Source organism: Prionailurus bengalensis, chromosome D4, assembly GCF_016509475.1.
Source record: "Prionailurus bengalensis isolate Pbe53 chromosome D4, Fcat_Pben_1.1_paternal_pri, whole genome shotgun sequence".
Lineage (NCBI taxonomy): Eukaryota > Metazoa > Chordata > Mammalia > Carnivora > Felidae > Prionailurus > Prionailurus bengalensis.
The window spans coordinates 511,653-531,336 of NC_057359.1; the positions used below are offsets into that span (position 1 = coordinate 511,653).

Here is a 19,684-nt window from a genome sequence, read left to right on the forward strand (position 1 = left end):
CTGTGTAAACTCTAATGAAGGAATCGCCGCTCTTTATAGGCCGGTATTCTTCATAGTGTAATTTGTTCTCTCAGACATTAAAAAGGTATTAGTAACGGATACTAGAGTAAGATTAACACTGAATCTCCAGTGTTGCCTGTAAAATAGATGCTTATGTAACTATGTGTTAATGCATCTGTTCTTTTATTTTCATTTTCTGTGTCTCTGTTTTTTTGTTCCTTAGTTCCCATTTTCTGATTTCTTTTGAACTATTTAAATATTTTTTTACTATTCCATTTTAATTTTATCTACTGACTTTTTGGCTATATCTGGGTTTTTGTTATTTTTGTTATTTAATTACTGGCTGCTACAGGGCTTGCAGCATTCATAATCTAACTTTCAACGCTCTAGTTAGATTTAATACTTTGCCACTGCAAGTGCAACCTGGAAGGCTTGTAACCATATACGTTCCTTTCTTCTATGCTCTGTATTGTGGTTTTCACAGGAATTATGTTCATATGTATACACTGAAGACCCCCATCAACTAGTGTTGAGATTTTTTACCTTTGACCACCATACATAATTTGAAGAACTTAAGAGAAGACGAACACTTCTGTTGTGTTCTCAAATTTCTACCATTTCTGCTGCTCCTCCTGGTGGAACCTTTTTAGAACACATTGCATGTATTATGGCTCTGGTATACATTTCTGAGGATAGAAATGATAGTCCCTTGTATATTCATAACACAGTAATCGACTTCATAAGCTGACATTGATATAAAACTTTTATCTAATTTGCCACCTGTATTTCCATTGGTTAGTTCATCTAATGATGACCTTCTCTGCATTTACTTTTCTGGTGCGTTACCTGATCCAGTCTAGTGTCAAGTATTGCATGTAATTGTCATGACCTTTTAGATTCCCTTTAATTTGGAACAATTCTAGAATCTTTCTTTGCCTCTTATTACTTTGCCAGCTTGACAAAACACAGGTGTTCTATCTTTCCTGCCCCCTAGTAGAACGTTCCTCATTTTGTCTTCGATCTTTATTTAAGATCCGTTGCTGTTCTGAAACAAAATACCGTACCGGTGATATGTTGTCCTTCTCAGTTCTCTGCCCATGTAGGTGGCAGTAATTTTGATTCAGTCATACTGTCGCCTTACTGTCCACTGTATGGTCCGTGATTTGTGTTTTTGGTTTTTTTTGCCTTCTCTTGGAATAATAGGCAGTCTGTGAGGAGACGCTATGACCACACAGATACTAGTCTGTGAGGGGACACTGTGACCACGCAGATGTTAATGTCTGTGAGGGGACACTATGACCATACAGATACTACTCATCATTAAATTTTCTGCTTAGATTTAGCATCCCCTGGTGACTCTTGTGTGATCACTCTTTGTTGTGATGGTTGCAGAATGATGATGTTTCAACTCTGGCTCTTCCTCCACTTATGTCAGTAGATATTAGGCCTTATGCTGCAGAAATAGATCTCCTGGGGACACCTAGGGCTCAGTTGGTTCAGCGTCCGACTCGATTTTGGCTCAGGTCATGAATTCACAGTTCGTGTGATTGAGCCCCATATTGGGCTCTGTGCTGACAGCATGGAGCCTGCTTGGGATTCTTTCTCTCCTTCTCTCTCTGTCCTTCCCCTACTCATGCTCTCTGTCCTTCTCAAAATAAATAAATAAACTTAAGAAAAAAGAAATAGATTTCCTTTCTTCTCTATATATGTGTGTCTGTGTGTACATATCTATTTACTATGGTATGGTTTCATTCTTAGTTATGTTTAATATTTATAATTCCTTACTCTACTTTGGTGTGCAAATTGTCTTACACTGGACCAGTGGGAACAACTTCAGGCTGGTTCCTGAATCCATGTGATATTCCCTCATTATATTTTTGAGCACTTCCTTCTATTCTGGCCTAAAAAGATTTTCCAGGCTCATATGGAAAACATACTGGCTGGTAAGTGTTGTTGTAAGTGCTATGGGACCAACAGCGCACAACAGTGCAAATCTGCTATGTGGCAAGACTGCTCTGTGTGCTGGATATGTAGCAACGTGCAGACAAAAACCCCTCTGCCCACAGATAGTAAACAAAACTAACATGAAAAGTAAGTAATACACCAGAGAGAGAAAAGTGGTCCATTAGGATGGGAGATAGGGAATGTGCAGGGTGAGGGAATGGTATCCAAGGTAGATAGCATGTTCAGGAGGGTCTCAGTGACAGGGTGAGATGTGAGTAGGTCAGGGGCCTCACCTAATGGTGTCCAATTGTTACCAACTGCAGGTGCTCTACAAATGTACTGCATTTTGTCTTGAGGTATAATCACTCAGAGGCAGGGTAAATTATAAACATAATAAGGGCAATATATGTTGGTATAACATATTTCATTGGGTTTTTCCTTAAACTAATGACTAACGCCACTGAATTAGGAAAGATATTTCATGTCTGTGGAGCTTTTTATGTACCTTCAAAATGAAGGAACTGGATAAACTTATTTGCAAGGCTTTGCCCCATTCTCAAAATTTATATGTTTATGAATCAAAGAATAAAAATATTTCTGAGAAATGGTGGAACTTACTGGAATAGGAATAGGAATGAGAGAGCTATGAGAAGAACGTTTGTGACTTAGGTTTCCTTTATAACATGGAGTGATTGCCACTGTTTGGGGAATGCCTGTCAGCAAAACCAGATCTACAAAACACTGTTCCCCGGGGCCACCCACTTTCCATGGAATTACTTCATCTTACAGATTGCTTATTGTCTGGTATTACTTGGGGCACAGATTCCTAAACTCCTTTGGTAAGTATTTGTGCCCACCACTATTTACAATAGACTCTACTGATCTAGTTACAAGGATTCCCCAAGAGGAATTCTGTGTGTGAGGCCGGCTTGCCTTTTTTTTTTTTTTCTTTTTTTTTTTTTTGCAAAACACTCCTTTTGGGGAAAATTTTAAAAAGGCCATAACTGGAAAGGATTTGCACAGGCACCTTGAATGAACAGTACACACACGCTCATTTTTCACATCTCTGAGAGCATTTCCCAAGAATCCCTATTCAGTTAATCCCTGTACTGACTTACACAGAAGCCCTCATGGAGTTATCATTACAAGTTCTAATAAACTTACTAAGACTAGCTTCAGAGTAGCTTCAGAGTGCCATTTGCCCAATGATCATGAGCTGTCCTACACTGGCCACCTTCATAGAAATAGCACTGTAATACAACTCCAGCTGCCATGAAGACCAATTTGGTGGGGTCTCTCTGAGAAGCAGTGCCAATGAGTTCATCACTTTCTACAGGACCATTTGCCTGAATGACCAAGAAGGGAGAAAATGAACATCACCACTGCTGCTTATATATTCTGGGGTAGTCCTTTTGCTATGTATAGGAAACAGCTTACATTTGATATATGCATCTATGCTTATATGTACTGTATGGTTAATATCTAGAAGTTACGAATAAATGCATTAGAACCTGTTTTAATAGGTTTTACTATTTGAGTATTGTAAGGCCAACAAATTGGGAGATGGTCACCACTGAAAAGATAGTTTGTTATAGTTCACAACAAGAGGGGCACACCATGTCACTGGGGGCCACAGAGGGAAGCACTAGAGGGGCAGAGGGAGAGTGGGAGTATAGCAGTTTTTAAGGGAAGGAACAGGTGAGGCAAAATGAGTAGGCTTAGGCTTGACTAGTTTGAATAACTTCAGGAGGCTCTGGAGCATAGGGGTTGTCCCCAGTTGTGGGATACCTGACCCTGGGTAATTAGGGCAGGTGGATAGCAGCCAAAGTTTTGAGAGCTTGATAAAGGAAGTTGATGGGGTGTGGGCCTTGGACTGGTTGGATCGTGTTTGAAAAGCATGCTCACAAGCAAATTGTTTACTGTCTTTAGGAATTTGCTAACTTGAGAGGGACAGTTCCTCCAGCATCAGCAAGGCCCCAGATGTTAAAGCATCAGAATACAGAAACCAGAGGGTCAATACAGAAAGCCCTCTTTGAGTCCTTTTAAAATCCAATGCATAGATGTCAGTGAAACTAGCAGAGTAAGTAAGTACCTTCGACGGTTTTATCCTCCATAAAAGCAGCAAGAAAACGGACCAAAAGTGTGGGAATCATATTTACTAACGAACTGAGGAAGTCTTGAAGCAATCTAGGGAGCATTTATTTAGGAAAAACAGCAGAATCTTAGTAAGTAGCTTCGTAAATGCCGTTTCCAGTTCTCCCTTAGGAGCTCTGTGGTCACCTTGATGACTGCAAGCCTGCAGTCATGGTGACAACCAGAAAGCCTGGCAGCCACCAGAGGGGACAGAATAGTTGAGAGTCCTTCAAAGATGCATTCCCTGTGAATTGTTCTCATTTGACCTGTTTTTAGTTCCCTCAAAGAACTCACTTGCAAGGCCGTATTTATTGGATCTGATGTAGAGCTCATCAAGTGTGAAAGTCTTTTCTCTAGGAGTATCTGTTGAAGATACTTTGAAGCAATTTTTAAACTTCATAGCTGCCTGAGGTGGTGCCTAACACTTGGGAACTAATAGGTTAACTAAAAACCTTAACAGAAAAGCTGGAGAATGGGATCGCCGTTAGGACTTGGGAAACTTCTGATCTATTCCTGAGACTCTAGAAGGTTGATGTGTTGGGTTGTGTGCATGCTGAAGGTGATCTTCATGCTCAGGAGAGACCTGAGATGCCCTGACTACCGTTCTCACTGCTGGCTGATTGCATTGTGAGGTTTTGCAAGAGCAGCAGGTGAAGGCTGAGGTGGTATTTTCCTTTGCCTGGCTGAGTATTGGAGACGTGTCCTGACACACACGAAGAGCCCCTTGGCAAAGACCGTGAATCTCTATCAAATACTAGCTAACTGAGCAGAGACTCGAGGAGCCACACAGCAGAGTATAGACTTTACAGATTTGTTCAGAAAAGTCGCTAAACAAAAAGAACAAAAAGCACAACAAACCTTGGAGAGGGGTGGAATCTGATTTCAAGAATTGTCACACTATATTGCTTAAAATATTCAGTTTTTGGGGTGCCTGGGTGACTCAGTCGGTTAAGGTGACACTTCGGCTCAGGTCTCACAGTTCGTGGGTGTCAGCCCCTCATTGGGTTCTGTACTGACAGCTCTAAGCCTGGAGCTGCTTGGGATTCTGTGTCTCCCTCTCTCTCTGCCTCTCCCCCACTTATGCTCTGTCTCTGTCTCTCAAAACTAAATAAAACGTTAAACAAATTAAAATAAAAAATAAAATATTCATTTTTCAACAAAAATTATAAGACATGCAAAACAAAAAACAAGAAAATATGGCCCATACACAGAGGAAAAGAGCAACTGATCAATAAAAACCATCCCTGAGGAAGCCCAGACATTGGACCTACTGGACAAAGGCTGTAAATCAGCTATTTTAAATATGCTCAAAGAGTTGGAGGGAACTATGCCAGTGAGGTCTCTGGTAGCAAATTAATTTTTTTTTATATGAGAATCTTTCATTCTGGAAGAAGATTTTCTCTGGATGTAGAATTTTAGTTGGGTCAGACCTTTCAGCTTATGAAAAATGTAGTGCCACTTGCTTTTGGCCTCTGCGGTTCTTGGTGAGAAATACACAGTCTTTGTTTATTTTTTTGCTTTGTTTTTTAATTTTCAGACATTTGGTTGTCCTTTGTCTGGGCTTAGACGTCTGTATGAATCTATAGGCATAGGTGGTTTTTTTTTGGGGGGGGGTCACATTTGGGAATTACTCATTCCTTTTTTTTTTTTTTAATTTTATTTTTTATTTTTTAAAATTTACATCCAGATTAGTTAGCATATAGTGCAACAATGATTTCAGGGGTAGATTCCTTAGTGCCCCTTACCCATTTAGCCCATCCCCCCCTCCCACAACCCCTCCAGTAACTCAGTTTGTTGTCCATATTTATGAGTCTCTTCTGTTTTGTCCCCCTCCCTGTTTTCATATTATTTTTGTTTCCCTTCCCTTCTGTTCATCTGTTTTGTCTCTTAAAGTCCTCATATGAGTGAAGTCATATGGTTTTTGTCTTTCTCTGACTAATTTCACTTAGCATAATACCCTCCAGTTCCCTCCACGTAGTTGCAAATGGCAAGATTTCATTCTTTTTGATTGCCAAGTAATACTGCATTGTATATATATATACCACATTTTCTTTATCCATTCATCCATCGATGGACATTTGGGCTCTTTCCATACTTTGGCTATTGTTGAAACTGCTGCTATAAACATGGGGGTGCATGTGTCCCTTTGAAACAGCACACCTGTATCCCTTGGATAAATGCCCAGTAGTGCAATTGCTGGGTCGTAGGGTAGTTCTATTTTTAGTTTTTTGAGGAACCTCCATACTGTTTTCCAGAGTGGCTGCACCAGCTTGGATTCCCACCTTTTTTTTTTTTTTTAATGTTTATTTGTGAGAGAGAGAGAGAGCGAGCGAGCACACGTGCGTGGGTAGTGGAGGGGCAGGGAGAGAGGGAGACACAGAATCTGAAGCAGACTTGGGGCTCAAACCCACAAACTGTGAGATCATGACCTGAGCTGAAATCAAGATTTGGGTGCTTAACCGACTGAGCTACCCAGGCGCTCCCATTTGATTCTTTTTTTTAAAGCTTTTATTTCTTTGTTGATACTTTCTATTTTTGCATTTCTTTCAGCAATGTTCATGATAGCTTGTTGTGGCATTTTTATGATTATTATGTTGGATTTTAAGAGTTTTTATATATTCTGGGAACCACTTATTGGATACATGTTTTTCAAATTCCACCATGGAGTTTGTCTTTTTACTACCTTGATAATGTCTTTTGATGCACAAAAGTTGGATGCACAGTTTGTTTTTATAAAATCTGCATTATTTTTTATTTTGATCACTGTTTTACTGTCATATTTAAGAAATTATAGTCATACTCAAGGTCAGATATTTGCTTCTGTGCATTCTTTTGAGAGCTTTATGGTTTAGTCCTGTATTTAGTCCTTTGATCCGTTTCAAGTTGATTTTTGCATATGGTGAAAAGTCAGGGTGCCACTTCATTCTTTTCCAGTTGGATATCCATTTGTCCCTGCACACGTTTGAAAGGACTGTTCTTACCCCATCGAATGGTCTTGGAAGTCTTGTCAAATGAATTGAACATAGATCTCGGTTTTATTTCTGGATTTAATTTTATTACAGTTATCCCTATGTTTATGCCTTTGCTCCTTCCATACTGTCTATATTACTGTTGATTTGTAGTATATGTTGAAACAGGAAAATATGAGTCCTCCAGTTTTTTTCTGCTTTCTCAAGATTGTTTTGGGTGTTTAGTGTCCCCTTTCAGTTTCATGTGAATTTAGTGTTGGCCTTTACATTTGTGCAAAAATGTCATTGGGATTCTGATAGGGATTGCATTGTGTCTATAAAGAACTTTGTAGTATATTTCCATCTTACTAGTGTTAAGCCTACTGACCATGAACACAAATGTTTTCCCATTAATTTAGACTTACTTTAATATTTTTCGGTAATGTTTGTAGTGTACAAGTTTGGACTTCTTTGAGTAGATTTGTTCCTACATGTTTTATTCTTTTGGATGGTGTTATAAATGGAGTTGTTTTATTTTATTTTCACATTGTTTATCACTAGTGCATAGAAACGTGATTACATTTACCTGTATTTATAAGGGGCACTGGTTTGTAGTGTTCTTTTGTGATGTCTTAGTGTGGCTTTTATATCAGGGTAATGGTGGTCTGATAGAATGAGTTAGGAGGTGTTCTTTTTCTTTCTTTACCTTTCTTCCTGAGTTTGAGAATGATTGATGTTAATTCTTCCATAAGAATTTGAGAGAATTCACCAGTGAAGCCATCTGGTGTTGGACATTTCTTTGTTGGGAAACTTCAATTATTGATTCAGTCTCTTTACTTGTTACAAGTTTATTCAAATTTTCTATTTCTTCTTCTTTTTAAAAAAATTTTTTTTTATGTTAATTTATTTTTGAGAAAGAGATAGAATGCAAGTGGGTTTGGGCAGAGAGAGAGGGAGGCACGGAATCTGAAGCAGGCTCCAGGCTCTGAGCTGTCAGCACAGATCCTGACACGGGGCTCGAACTCACGAGCTGTGAGATCATGACCTGAGCCGAAGTCGGATGCTCAACCGACTGAGCCACCCAGGTGCTCCTTCTATTTCTTCTTGAGTCAGTTTTGGTAGTTTGTATATTGTTAAGAATTTGCACAGTTCATCCAGATTATCTAATTTGTTGCCATACATTAGTTTATAGCATTTTCCTATGCTCTTTTTTATTTCCGTAAGGTCAGTAATAATATCCCCACTTTCATTTGATTTTGGTAATTTGAATTGTCTTTTTTCTTAGTCCACTTAACTAAAAAGGGGGCCACTTTTGTTAATTTTTTCAAAGGACCAAATTTTCATTTTATTTTTCTGTTTTCTATTATATGTATTTTAACCTTAATTATTTCTTTCCTTCACCAGCTTTATGTTCAGGTTGCTCTTCTTTTTTTCGAATTCCCTAAGTTATAAAGTAAAGTTATTGATAAGATTCTTATTCTTTTTTTAGTGTCGGTATTCACAGTTATTAATTTTTCTCTTTGCACTGCTTTTACTCTTGTATAAGGTTTAGCATATTGCATTTTCATTTTCATTTTTGTCAAATAATTTTCTAATTTCCTGTTACTCTTTGACCCATTGGTTAAGAGTCTGTTATCTAATTTCCATATATTTCTGAATTTTTCATTTTTCCTTATCAACTCTTGCTTTTATGCCTTTGGCAAAGATTGTCTTCTAAAAATGTATCTAGATTTGTTTTGTGACCAAACATGGAGTCTGTCCTGGAGAATGTTTTATGTGCGCTTGAGAACAATAAGTATTGTGCTGTTGGTGGGTGGTGTGGGTTTTATATGTCTTTTGGGTCTATTGGTTTATACTGTTGTTCAGATCCTTTATTTTCTTACTGATCTTCTGACTAGTTGTATCTGTTATTAAAAGTGGGGCTTTGAAATGTCCAGCTGTTATTGAACTGTATTTCTCCCTTAATTCTGTCAAATTATGCTTCATGTATTTTGGGATCCTTTGTTAGGTGCACATATGTGTTTATAAGATATATCTTCTTGATAAGTTGATACCTGTATCTGTGTATTATGCAATTCTTTGCCTCTATAACAGTTTCTGACTTAAATTCTGTTTTGTCTCATGATAATATAGCCACCCCAGCTCTCTTTTGGTTATTATTTGTGTGGAGTTATCTTTTTCAAGCCTTTTATTTTATTTTTTTTTTGGCCTCTTTGCGTATATGCCTCTGAAGTGAGTTTCTTATGGACAGCATACAGATGGATCAAATTTTTAAAAATTCATTCTGCCAGTTGGACTTTTAGTTGGAGAGTTTAATCCATTTACATTGAAAAGTAATTACTGGCAAGGAAGTATTTGCCTCTGTCATTTTGCTATTTATTGTCTGTGTACCACATCGTTTTTGCTGCTCCATTACTAACTTCTTCTATGTTGAATGGATTTTCATAGGGTTCCATTTTGATTCTCTTTTCCTTACTTGTATAGTTTTTACTTACTGTCTTAATGATTATCTTGAGGATTACAATTAACGTCTTTGACTTATAAGAACCGTATAATACCTACTTATTTTCAAAGGTATGCAAAAACTGTGTTCCCTTCTTTCTTTCCCTCCTGTTTTATGTTGTTATAATTTATAACAGGTTACATTTTTATACATAGTATACTCATGAACAGATTTCACCTTACGCTCTCTATATTTATTTTTAAATCATACAGGAAAAAAAGAGGGGTTATAAATCAAAAATACAACAATACTGTCTTTGTTACTTGCCTGTGTAATCAGTGTTTTTATTTCTCCATCAAGACTTTGAATTACTGTACAGTATTCTTTCATTTCAGCCTGAAGGATTCCCTTAGAATTTCTTGTAGGTCAGGTGTATTAGCCACGAACTCCCTCAGCTTTTTAATATCAGAGAATGTCTTGATTTCTCCTTCATTCTTGAAAGATAATTTTGCCAGATCCAGAATTTCTGGTTGACTCTCTTTCTTTTAGCACATTGAATGTCATCCCAGTCCCTTCTGGCCTCCATGGTTGTTGATGATAAGTCAGTGGTTGGTTTTACTCATGGTTCCTTGTATGATGAGTGGCTTCTTTCTTGTCAATCTGAAGATTCTGTCGTTGGTGTTTGACAGGTTGAGTATAACGTGTCTTGGTGTGGATCTCTTTGAGTTCATTCTTTGTACAGTCTATGAACGTCTCAGATATGTCTAAAGCTTTCATCCAATTTGGAGAGGATTGGGCTATTATTTCTTGAGGTATACTTTCAATTTCTTTCTCAGCTCTCCTGTGACTCCACTAAGTGTTGATCTATGTGTATATGTTGATATACTTGATGGAATCTCACAGTTTTTTAGGCTTTATATATGTTTCTTTATTCTTTTTCTTCCTGTTTTTTAGAGTGGATAGTTTCACCCTGCCTGCATGAGTTTTTGCAGATTATTCTGCCTGCTCAAGTCTGTTAAATCCCTTTAGTGAATTTTTCACTTCATTTCTAAAAGTTTTTGGTTCTAAAATTTCTACATTTCCTTTTTATAATTTCTTCTAATATTCCTTGTCATACATATGGTTCTCTTGGTTCCCTTGAGTTCTTTGAATGAACATACTTAAGACATGTTGATATAAGTTCCTTGTGTAGTAGTTCCATTGTGTTTCCTTGAGGACAGTTTCTGAGAACTTTTTTCCTTGTAGCTGGGTCATTTTATATATTTTCTTCACACGCTTCCTTTTTTTTTTTAAGATTATTTATTTTGAGAGAGAGAGAGCGCACATGCAAGTGGAGGTGAGGGGGAGAGATTACTAAGCAGGTTCCACACTGTCAGCACAGAATCTGATGCGTGGCTCCACCTCACAAACTGCAACATCATGACCTGAGCCGAAGTCAGATGCTTAAGCAATTGAGCGATCCAGGCACCCCTGCTTGCTTAATTTTTTGTGGTTGTTTTTGAATATGGACATTTTGGATATTATGCACAAAAAGGAAACACAAGCAATAAAGCAAAAATATTTGATCTCCGGTGTCTGCATTTTGGCTCTGTGTTGGGACATTCCTTCTGCACTTAGGGAGGTCTTTCAACCCTCTGCCATTGCCTTTATTCCCTGCTTACCCTTAGACTAAAGAGCAGCCAGAGTTGAAAGTATATGGTCTTCTCAGGTCTTTTCTGAGCAAATTCCCTGCCCTGTACGTGGTTTTCCAGTTCCTTCTTACATAGATTCTTTTCAAACTTGTTGTTTTCTAAAGATTCTCACTCTATACCTTTTCCTCCCTTGGTTTTCAGCATGTCTGTTGTTTCTCTGTTGATTTTGCACTTGTTGGCACCAGCTTATTCATTTGACTCTCAGTATCTTTGAGAAACGTCCTCTGCATTGTCATGCGTTCAGGAAGTTCTGAGTTAAGTGGAAAATAATCAGGCCCCTTTCATTAGTCCTCAGGACCCCACAGATAGATCAAAACAAACAGAGCTCATTTGGGAACACAAAAGAAACACAATTCTTTCGGAACAAGATCTGTCTGCTGTGGTCGGGCTGAGGTTCCACCGAGAAAGCAGGATGTCATCTTCAAGAACCACCAAGCTCAGATGGGGACGTGGCTGCATCAGCAGAAACACTGCAGTGCTGTCCTCTGCTCGGTGGCCCTTCTCCTGGTTACATGTTTGCTGGGCTACTGTAAACGTTTTCCTGTCTTGCCAGTTTCCAGTGGGTGTGACTGACAGTATGTGGTGGTTTTGGTGTTTCTGAGGAAGGACGTTCCCATAGTCCCTACTTTGCCATGTTTGCAGTTGTCCTTGTCAACGCGCTTTTATGCAAAAGCACATCCTGGCTCACTTTTATGGGCTATGGTTTAAATATCCTGTTTCGGTTTGGTCCTCTCATGTGCTGCCCAGAGGCCACCCTGAATTCTGGGCAGTATTGTACTCTGATTTTGTTCTTGATACCTTTGCTTTATTGTTTCTGGTCAGGTTTGTGTGAAGGCCACTTGGAATGATCTCAGGACTTCATATATGGAGGTGAAGGATGCCTTTCTCTCAGTTCCTTCTCCCTGATTTGTCCCCATTCTGGGTTTGGGAGCCCTTAGTGTAGGGTGGGGAATGTTGACAAAGCATCTTCCTGTGTTTGCAGGATCCCTTTGGTGGAGAGTGGGAGTGGCATCTCCCCTAGGCTCAGTGTTGCTTGGGGTCAGATGGGGCTGATTGACAAAGCCTCCTCCCACAGCCTCACCAGCAGCAGCAGCCGCAGCCTTCCATCAGGAAGTGGGAACATTGCTTCTCTGCTGGCTTTGGTTATTGTCTGCAGCATCAGTTGCCTGATTGGGAGAAAGAGGGCACAGCTCCTCTTGGACATTGGGGTTGTTTTGCATGGCCTCTCTCTCTCTCTCTCTAACCATTTCAAAAATTTTATTACCTAATTTTTGAAAGCTTTTGCTGCTATGTAATAAACCACAGGAAAATTTATAAACACTATTTTCAGTGGATTAAGTTGCATGATTTCAAACATTGGATTTTTTAAAATTGAGATTTAGTTGACATATAACACTATATTTATTTTAGATGTACAGCATGATGATTCAATATACATATAAATCATGAAATGATCATTACAGTACATCTGATTAACATCTATCACCATGTGTATTTACAGTTTTTTTTCCAATGAGAACTTTTAACATTTACACTTCTGGCAACTTTCAGATTTATAATACAGTAACAGTAACTAGTCACCATGCTGTGTGGTCGTTAAATCCCCATGACTCATTTATTTTATAATTGGAGGTTGTACCTTTGGCCACCCGCAGTCATTTTGCCCACTCCCTGCCCCTGCCTCTGGCAATCACCAATTTGTCCTCTGTATCTGTGAGTTTGTTACTGTTTTTTTCTTTGGGATCCCACATGTAAGTGATTTCTTACGGTGTTTTACCTTTTCTGTGTGATTTATTTCACTTAGCATAATGTCCTTAAGGTCCCATCATGTGGCAAATGACAGGATTGCCTTCTTATTTATGACTGAATAATACTCCATTGTGTTGATGTACCAGAATGAATTTATCTGTCCATTCATTGATGGGCAGTCATGTTGTTTCCATATCTTGGCTATTGTAAGTAATGCTCCAGTGAACATGGAGGTGCAGATATCTTTTTGAGTTAGTGTTTTCATTTCTTTTGATTAGATACCCAGAATTGGAATTGCTGGATCATATGGTAGTTCTATTTTTAATTTTTTTAGGAACCTCCGTAGTGTTTTCCATAGTGACTGCACCAATTTATATTCCTACCAACAGTGCACAAGGATTCCTTTTCCCCACATTTTGCCAACACTTGTGGCTTCTTCTCTTTTTGCTACTAGCCATTCTAACAGGTACAAGGTGATCTCTCATTGTAGTTTTGATTTGCACCTCTGCACTATGATGTGGAGCCTCTTTTCCTGTGTCTTCTGCCCATTTGTATATCGTCTCTAGAAAAGTGTCTGTTCAGATCCTCTGCCCATTTTTCAATCTGGTCGTGTTCTTTTGCTACTGAGTTTTATGAATTCTTTATGTGTTTTGGTTACCTACCTTATCAGATACATGGTTGGCAAATATTTTTTTTCCCATTTAGTGGGTTGCCTTTTCATTTTGTAGATGGTTTCCTTTGCTGTGCAGAATCTTTTTACATTTGATGTGATCCCTTGTTCATTTTTGGTTTTGTTGCCTTAGCTTTTGGTGTTAAACCCAAAAATTCATCATCGAGAGCAGTGTACTCCCTCTTCTCATTTTATACAACCCCTGCTTTCTTAGGAACCTTTTTATCTTTTTTCTTTTTTCCTCCAACTTACGGCAGATCTGAGTTGGAGTCTGCTGTAACATCCAGATTGGGATATGCAGGAGGTAAAAATAAATCCTAAGGAACTCCTCACCCAGTCCTCCCTTAATTCTTGGAGGTTCCTACCATTCTGCCTTCTTTTGTCCACATTTCACAGTCTTCTGCTATCTGCTTTGTGTGTTATATCTATGGTTCTGAATAGTAATTGGAGTGTTTAGGTGGAGCTTACTCTATCATGATTAGAATGAGGACTTGACTCCTGTAATCATTTATGGGATGAATGGTTAAATGAATACATTCTTCTTGTCTACAAGGTGCTCATTTTTGGATGTCAGTATAACAGTAAGTATAGTATTAAGAGCATTAAGGTAAATTGCATGGGAGCTCACAGGCATAGAAATTAATTTTTTTGTAGCTATTTTGGAATAGGACATGTAGCGTGGTGGTGAGGTCATTGTTCCCACAATAATCTGTGACACCAAGTAGAATGCCCTATAATTCAATTCTGTCCTGACACTACCCAGATTTAGTGCAGACCTGCAGGTTAAAAGCAAAGTCCTGAACATGACTGCCCCACTTCAGTGCCGTCCCTAAGTGTCAGGGGTCATCTGTGCTTCCAACCTACTGACTATAAGTTTGGGGGTTCCCACAACCCACTTAGATTTGACAGTTTGCTAGAAAGAGAAAACTCACTGAAAGTGTTACACTAAACATTGTAGTTTTATTATAAAAGCTATTTCCAGAAGTAGGCAAATGGAAGCAATGCATGTTTGGGTTCTGGAGTGGGGTGGATGAGGAAAACCTTTCCCTGTGAACTCTGAGCACATCAGCCTCCTGTAAATCAACACGTTCACCAATCAGGAAGCTCCCCTGGACTCCGTTGTCCAGAGTTTTGTTAGGGGTTTCATTGCAGAGGCATAGTTGGTGGGATGATTGGCCATGTGATTAAAATCCTCCAGCTCCCCTTTCCTCCCTGGAGGTCTGGTTGGCTCAGAGTTCAACCCTTTCAAAATGTGGTTAGGCTTTCTGGTGACCAACCCCATCTTAAGGCTTTGTAGGGGCCACCTCATTAGCATAAGAAAGGCACTCTTGTCACTCAGGAATTCTAACTTTGTTCAAAGCTCTGTGCTGGAAACTGGGGACAAAGTCCAGATGTAGTCTTTCTTATTTACCAGGGTCATCAAATTCGAAATCAAGGAGAATGTGGAATTTGAATAATATCTTGAAAGATGAGTAGGATTTAAACATTTTAAGTTGGGGAAAAGGGCATTTCAGGCTGAGAGATTAGCAGTCCCTTCAACAAATGATGTTGGGAAAACTGGACCACTTTCTTACACCTTACACAAAAATGAATTTCAAATGGATGAAAGACCTAAATGTGAGACAGGAAGCCATCAAAATCTTGGAGGAAAAGACTGGCAGCAACCTCTTTGTATTTTCTGGGAGCAACTTCTTACTAGACACATCGCCAAAGACAAGAGAAACAAAGCAAACCTAAACTGGGACCTCATCAACATAAAAGCGTTCTGCATAACAAAGGAAACAATCAACAAAACAATGGGAGAAGGTATTTGCAAATGAAATTTCTGATAAAGGGTTAGTATCCAAAAATATATAAATAACTTATAAAATTCAATACCCCAAATCCAAATAATCCAGTTAAGAAATGGGCAGAAGATATAAATAGACATTTCTCCAAAGAAGACATTGAGATGGGTAATAGACACATGAAAAAATGCCCAACATCACTCATCATCAGGGAAATACAAGTCCAGTCAAAACCACAATGAGATAGCACTCACACCTGTCAGAATGGCTAACATTAACACAAGAAACAACAGGTGTTTCGAGGATGAGAAGGAAGGGGAACCCTCTTGCATGGTTGGTGGGAACACAAACTGGTGTAGCCGCTCTAGAGAATAGCATGGAGGTTCCTCAAGAAAATAAATATAGAACTACCCTATGATCTAGCAATTGCACTACTAGGTATTTATCCAGAGGACACAAAAATACAGATTCGAAGAGGTACGTGCACCCGAACGTTTATAGCAGTGTTATCAACAATAGCCAAATGTCCATCCACTGACGAATGGATAAAGGTGTGGTATGTATACACAATGGAATACTGCTCAGCCATCAAATAAAAAAAAAATAAAAAAAAAAAAAAAAGAAGGAAAGAAAGTCTTGCATGTGCAGTGACATGGATGGAGCTAGAATGTATTCTGCTAAGTGAAATAAGTCAATCAGAGAAAGATCAGTATCATATAATTTCACTTATGTGGAATTTAAGAAACAAAACAGATGAACATATGGAAAGGAGAAGGAATAGAGGCGAGAAGGAAACAAACCACAAAAGACTCTTAAGGATAGAGAATAAACTGAGGGTTGATAGAGGGGAGGTGGGCTAGATGGAGGATGGGTACTAAGGAGGGCACTTGTGATGAGCAATGGGTGTTGTATGTAAGTGATGAATCACTGAAGTCTCCTGAAACCAGTACTACACGGTATGTTAACTAAAATCTGATTTAAAAAAAAAATTAGCATTAGCAATCACACAGGGGCACATAATCAGAGTTTAAAATATAGAAATGTATCAAGGTCTGTTTTTAGCTTTAGTGTAGTATATATAAAAAACAGTAAGGGGTGCCTGCGTCGCTCAGTTGGTTAAGCATCTGACTTCAGCTCAGGTCATGATCTCATGGTACATGAGTTTCAGCCCTGTGTCGGGCTCTGCTGATAGCTCAGAGCCTGGAGCCTGCTTTGGATTCTATGTCTCCTTTTCTCTCTGCCTGCCTCTCTCTCTCTCTCTCTCTCTCTCTCTCTCTCTCTCTCTCTCTCTCTCTCTCTTAAAAATAAATAAACACTAAAATAATTAAAAAATAATAAGCTTAAAAAAATGCCAGAATGGGGCTCTCATTTATAGTATTTATTAATCATAAAATCTTTTATTCCTACAGAGCAGAAGATAGAAGAGATCTATTGATGTTTTTCCGAAGCCTACACTTTTTTGTGGAGTGGTGTGAATATCGTAAGTGCACATTTGAACACTTCAAGGTAGGGTCTAAAGTTTTTAGATTTAAATGTATGTGAAGAGTGAAGCTGGTTTAAATTTAAACATAACCTAAAAGTGAAGCTGGTATTAATTTGGGGATTTAACATAGCATTCTTTCCTTAAAGTTTTCAAAGAATACAAAATATTTTCATTGGCTTCTGGAATTTGCAGTTATTTGGGGTAAATGAAGAGGAATGCTTCTGTACAAACCAATGAGTCATTTGTATTATGGGATATCTTGGAAGAAGTATAGTTATATTCTTACTTACCCCTACACATTTTGAAAAATTAATCTGTCAAGAGTACTTGAAACAAAATACAAATGCTCAAATGAATGTAATTATAGAAGGCTTATCACCTAGCACAGTCCTTACTTTCTGAGTCATACTCTGTATTTTGAGCTTCTTAATCATTGTGTATTTCAAGTTTAAGTATTTAAGCCTGATTTCAGTAAAGTAATGCTTCTTAATTCTGATAATAGATACATTTAAGGACTTCTTTTTATCCCGTTTTCTGTCATAACCAGAATTATGTTTGGCTGCATTATAATGCCTCAGGTTGTACTTAGTTGGATAGTAGCAATATTGACAGCTGTAGTTCATACAAAATCCGGTTCTGAAAGAGTCAATATAATAATATCTCCACAGCCTAACCAGGCTGTGACTATTGTTTTTGTGATTGGTACTAACTTTTGTATATTTGCATTCTTTTTTATTATTATTATTATCACTGTTACCACTACTACTGCTATTACTTGCATTCTGTTGGGTCGAGTTAATAAAATCTGTCAGGCATAAATTTTCCTTAGAGTGAAACATGGTTGTACCTGTACTGTGGTCCCTTGAGTTCTCTCACTGTTGTTTACTTACAGGTGCTCTTGCACCCAAACAGTTAAATAGCTTTGCTTCATAATTGGTAAATATAGTAATGACTGAGAGTATGCTGGCAGTTGTGGTGACGAATCACCTAACATGGGTTGTGGGAAATGTGAGTGTTAGTCCCATTTCCAAAGCTGATTTGACTCTAGGTGCTTTCAAGGAGGCATAGAAGTATAATTGGTGTGTTTATCCTGTAGAGGACACAGTGCTTCTGCGGGCCGACTTTCCTGGGTGATAAGGAAAGAAATGGAAAGGACGGAAAGAAACGGTCACGTTGTTGTGCAGCCACCACCAATATTTATCTCCAGAACTTTTTAATCATCTCAAACTGAAACTCTGTTCCCATTAAACACTAATTTGTCATTGCTTCCTACCCCAGTTCCTGAGAATCACAATTCTTTTTTCTATTTCTGTGAATTTCTAAGTACTTCATTTAAGCAGAATCATAAAATTTATACTTTTTGTTTGGCTTATCTCACCTAGCATAATATTCTCAAGGTTCATCCATTCTGCATCAGATTGAAGGATTTCCTTACTTTTTAAGGCTGAATAATCTTCTGTTGTATGGATGCCCCACATTTTGTTTATCCATTCATCTTGATGGATACTTGCATTGTTTCCATCTTTTAACTATTGTGAATAATGCTTCTATGAACATTGGTGTACAAATACCTGTTCAAGTCCCTGCTTTCAGTTCTATTACAAATATACCTGTAAATGGAATTGCTGGGTCATATGGAAATTCTGTTTAATTTTGTGAAACACTGCATGTTCTCTTCCATAGCGGCTGCACCATTTTGCATTCCCAACAGTAGTGCACAAACCTTCCAATTTCTCCACACACTTGCCAGCGTGTTATGGGATTTTCCTTTGTTTTGTTTTTTTGGGGCTCATAACCAACCTAATGGGTGTGAAGTAGAATTTTTCTTGTGGTTTTGATTTGCATTTACCTAATGATTAGTGATGTTGAGCATTGTTTCATGTGCATATTGGCCATTTGTATATCTTCTTTTGGAGAAATGTCTATTCGCATCCTTTGCCCATTTTTAAATTGGGTGCTTTTTTCTTGTTGAGTTGTTGTTGTTGTTGTTGTTGTTTTCCTTTAAGCTTACTTATTTTGAGAGAAAGTGAGCACGAGCAGGGGAAGGGCAGAGAGAGAGGGAGAGAGAATCCCAAGCAGGCTCCGCACCGACACCACAGAGCCGGATGCAGAGCTTGAACCCATGAACTGTGAGGTCATGAGCTGAGCTGAAACCAAGAGTTGGATGCTCAACCAACTGAGCCACCCAGGTGTCCCTGTAGGAGTATTTTTTTTTTTTTTTTTAATGTATTCTAGACATTAATCCTTTATCAAGTGTATAGTTGGTAGATATCTTCCGTCATTCTTTGGATTGTCTTTTCATTCACTGGATAGTGTCCTTTTTTTTTTTTTAAATGTTTATTTATTTTTAAGAGAGAGAGTAAGACAGCGCGTGAGCAGGGGAAGGGCAGAGAGAGGGAGACACAGAATCCGAAGCAGGCTCCAGGCTCTGAGCTGTCAGCACAGAGCCTGACGCAGGACTCAAACCACGAACCGTGAGAACATGACCTGAGCCGAAGTCAGATGCCCAACCAACTGAGCCACCCAGGCGCCCTGATAATGTCCTTTGATGCAGAGAAGTTTTTAACTTTGCTGACATCCAGTTTATTTTTTTGTTGCCTATGCTTTTGATGTTACATCCAAGAACTCATTGCCAAATTCATTGTCATAAAGATTTTCCTCTTTTTTTCCCCTAAGAGTTTTGTAGTTTAGCTCTTAAGTTAAGATGTTTGATCCAACTTGAGTTAACTTTTGTATACAGTGTAAGCTAAGGGTACAGCTACATCCTTTTGCATGTGGATATCTGATTTTCTCGGCACTGTTTATTGAAGAGACAGTCCTTTCCTTATTGAGTGGT

At 38.5% G+C, this 19,684-nt stretch overlaps 1 protein-coding gene across 5 annotated transcripts in view; it reads left to right on the forward strand.

The window, feature by feature from the left end:
* The window catches only part of LOC122474716 (centromere protein P), a 231,176-nt gene that overhangs the window by 42,664 nt on the left and 168,828 nt on the right, over positions 1-19,684 (forward strand). For 4 of the 5 annotated variants that reach the window (XM_043565783.1, XM_043565784.1, XM_043565788.1 and 1 more), the window contains one exon: positions 16,775-16,871. In XM_043565783.1, coding sequence (XP_043421718.1) covers positions 16,775-16,871 — 97 coding nt within the window. Of the gene's footprint in view, positions 1-16,774; positions 16,872-17,944; positions 18,608-19,684 lie in introns of those variants that run through there. The other variant, XM_043565785.1, reaches the window with a different exon arrangement.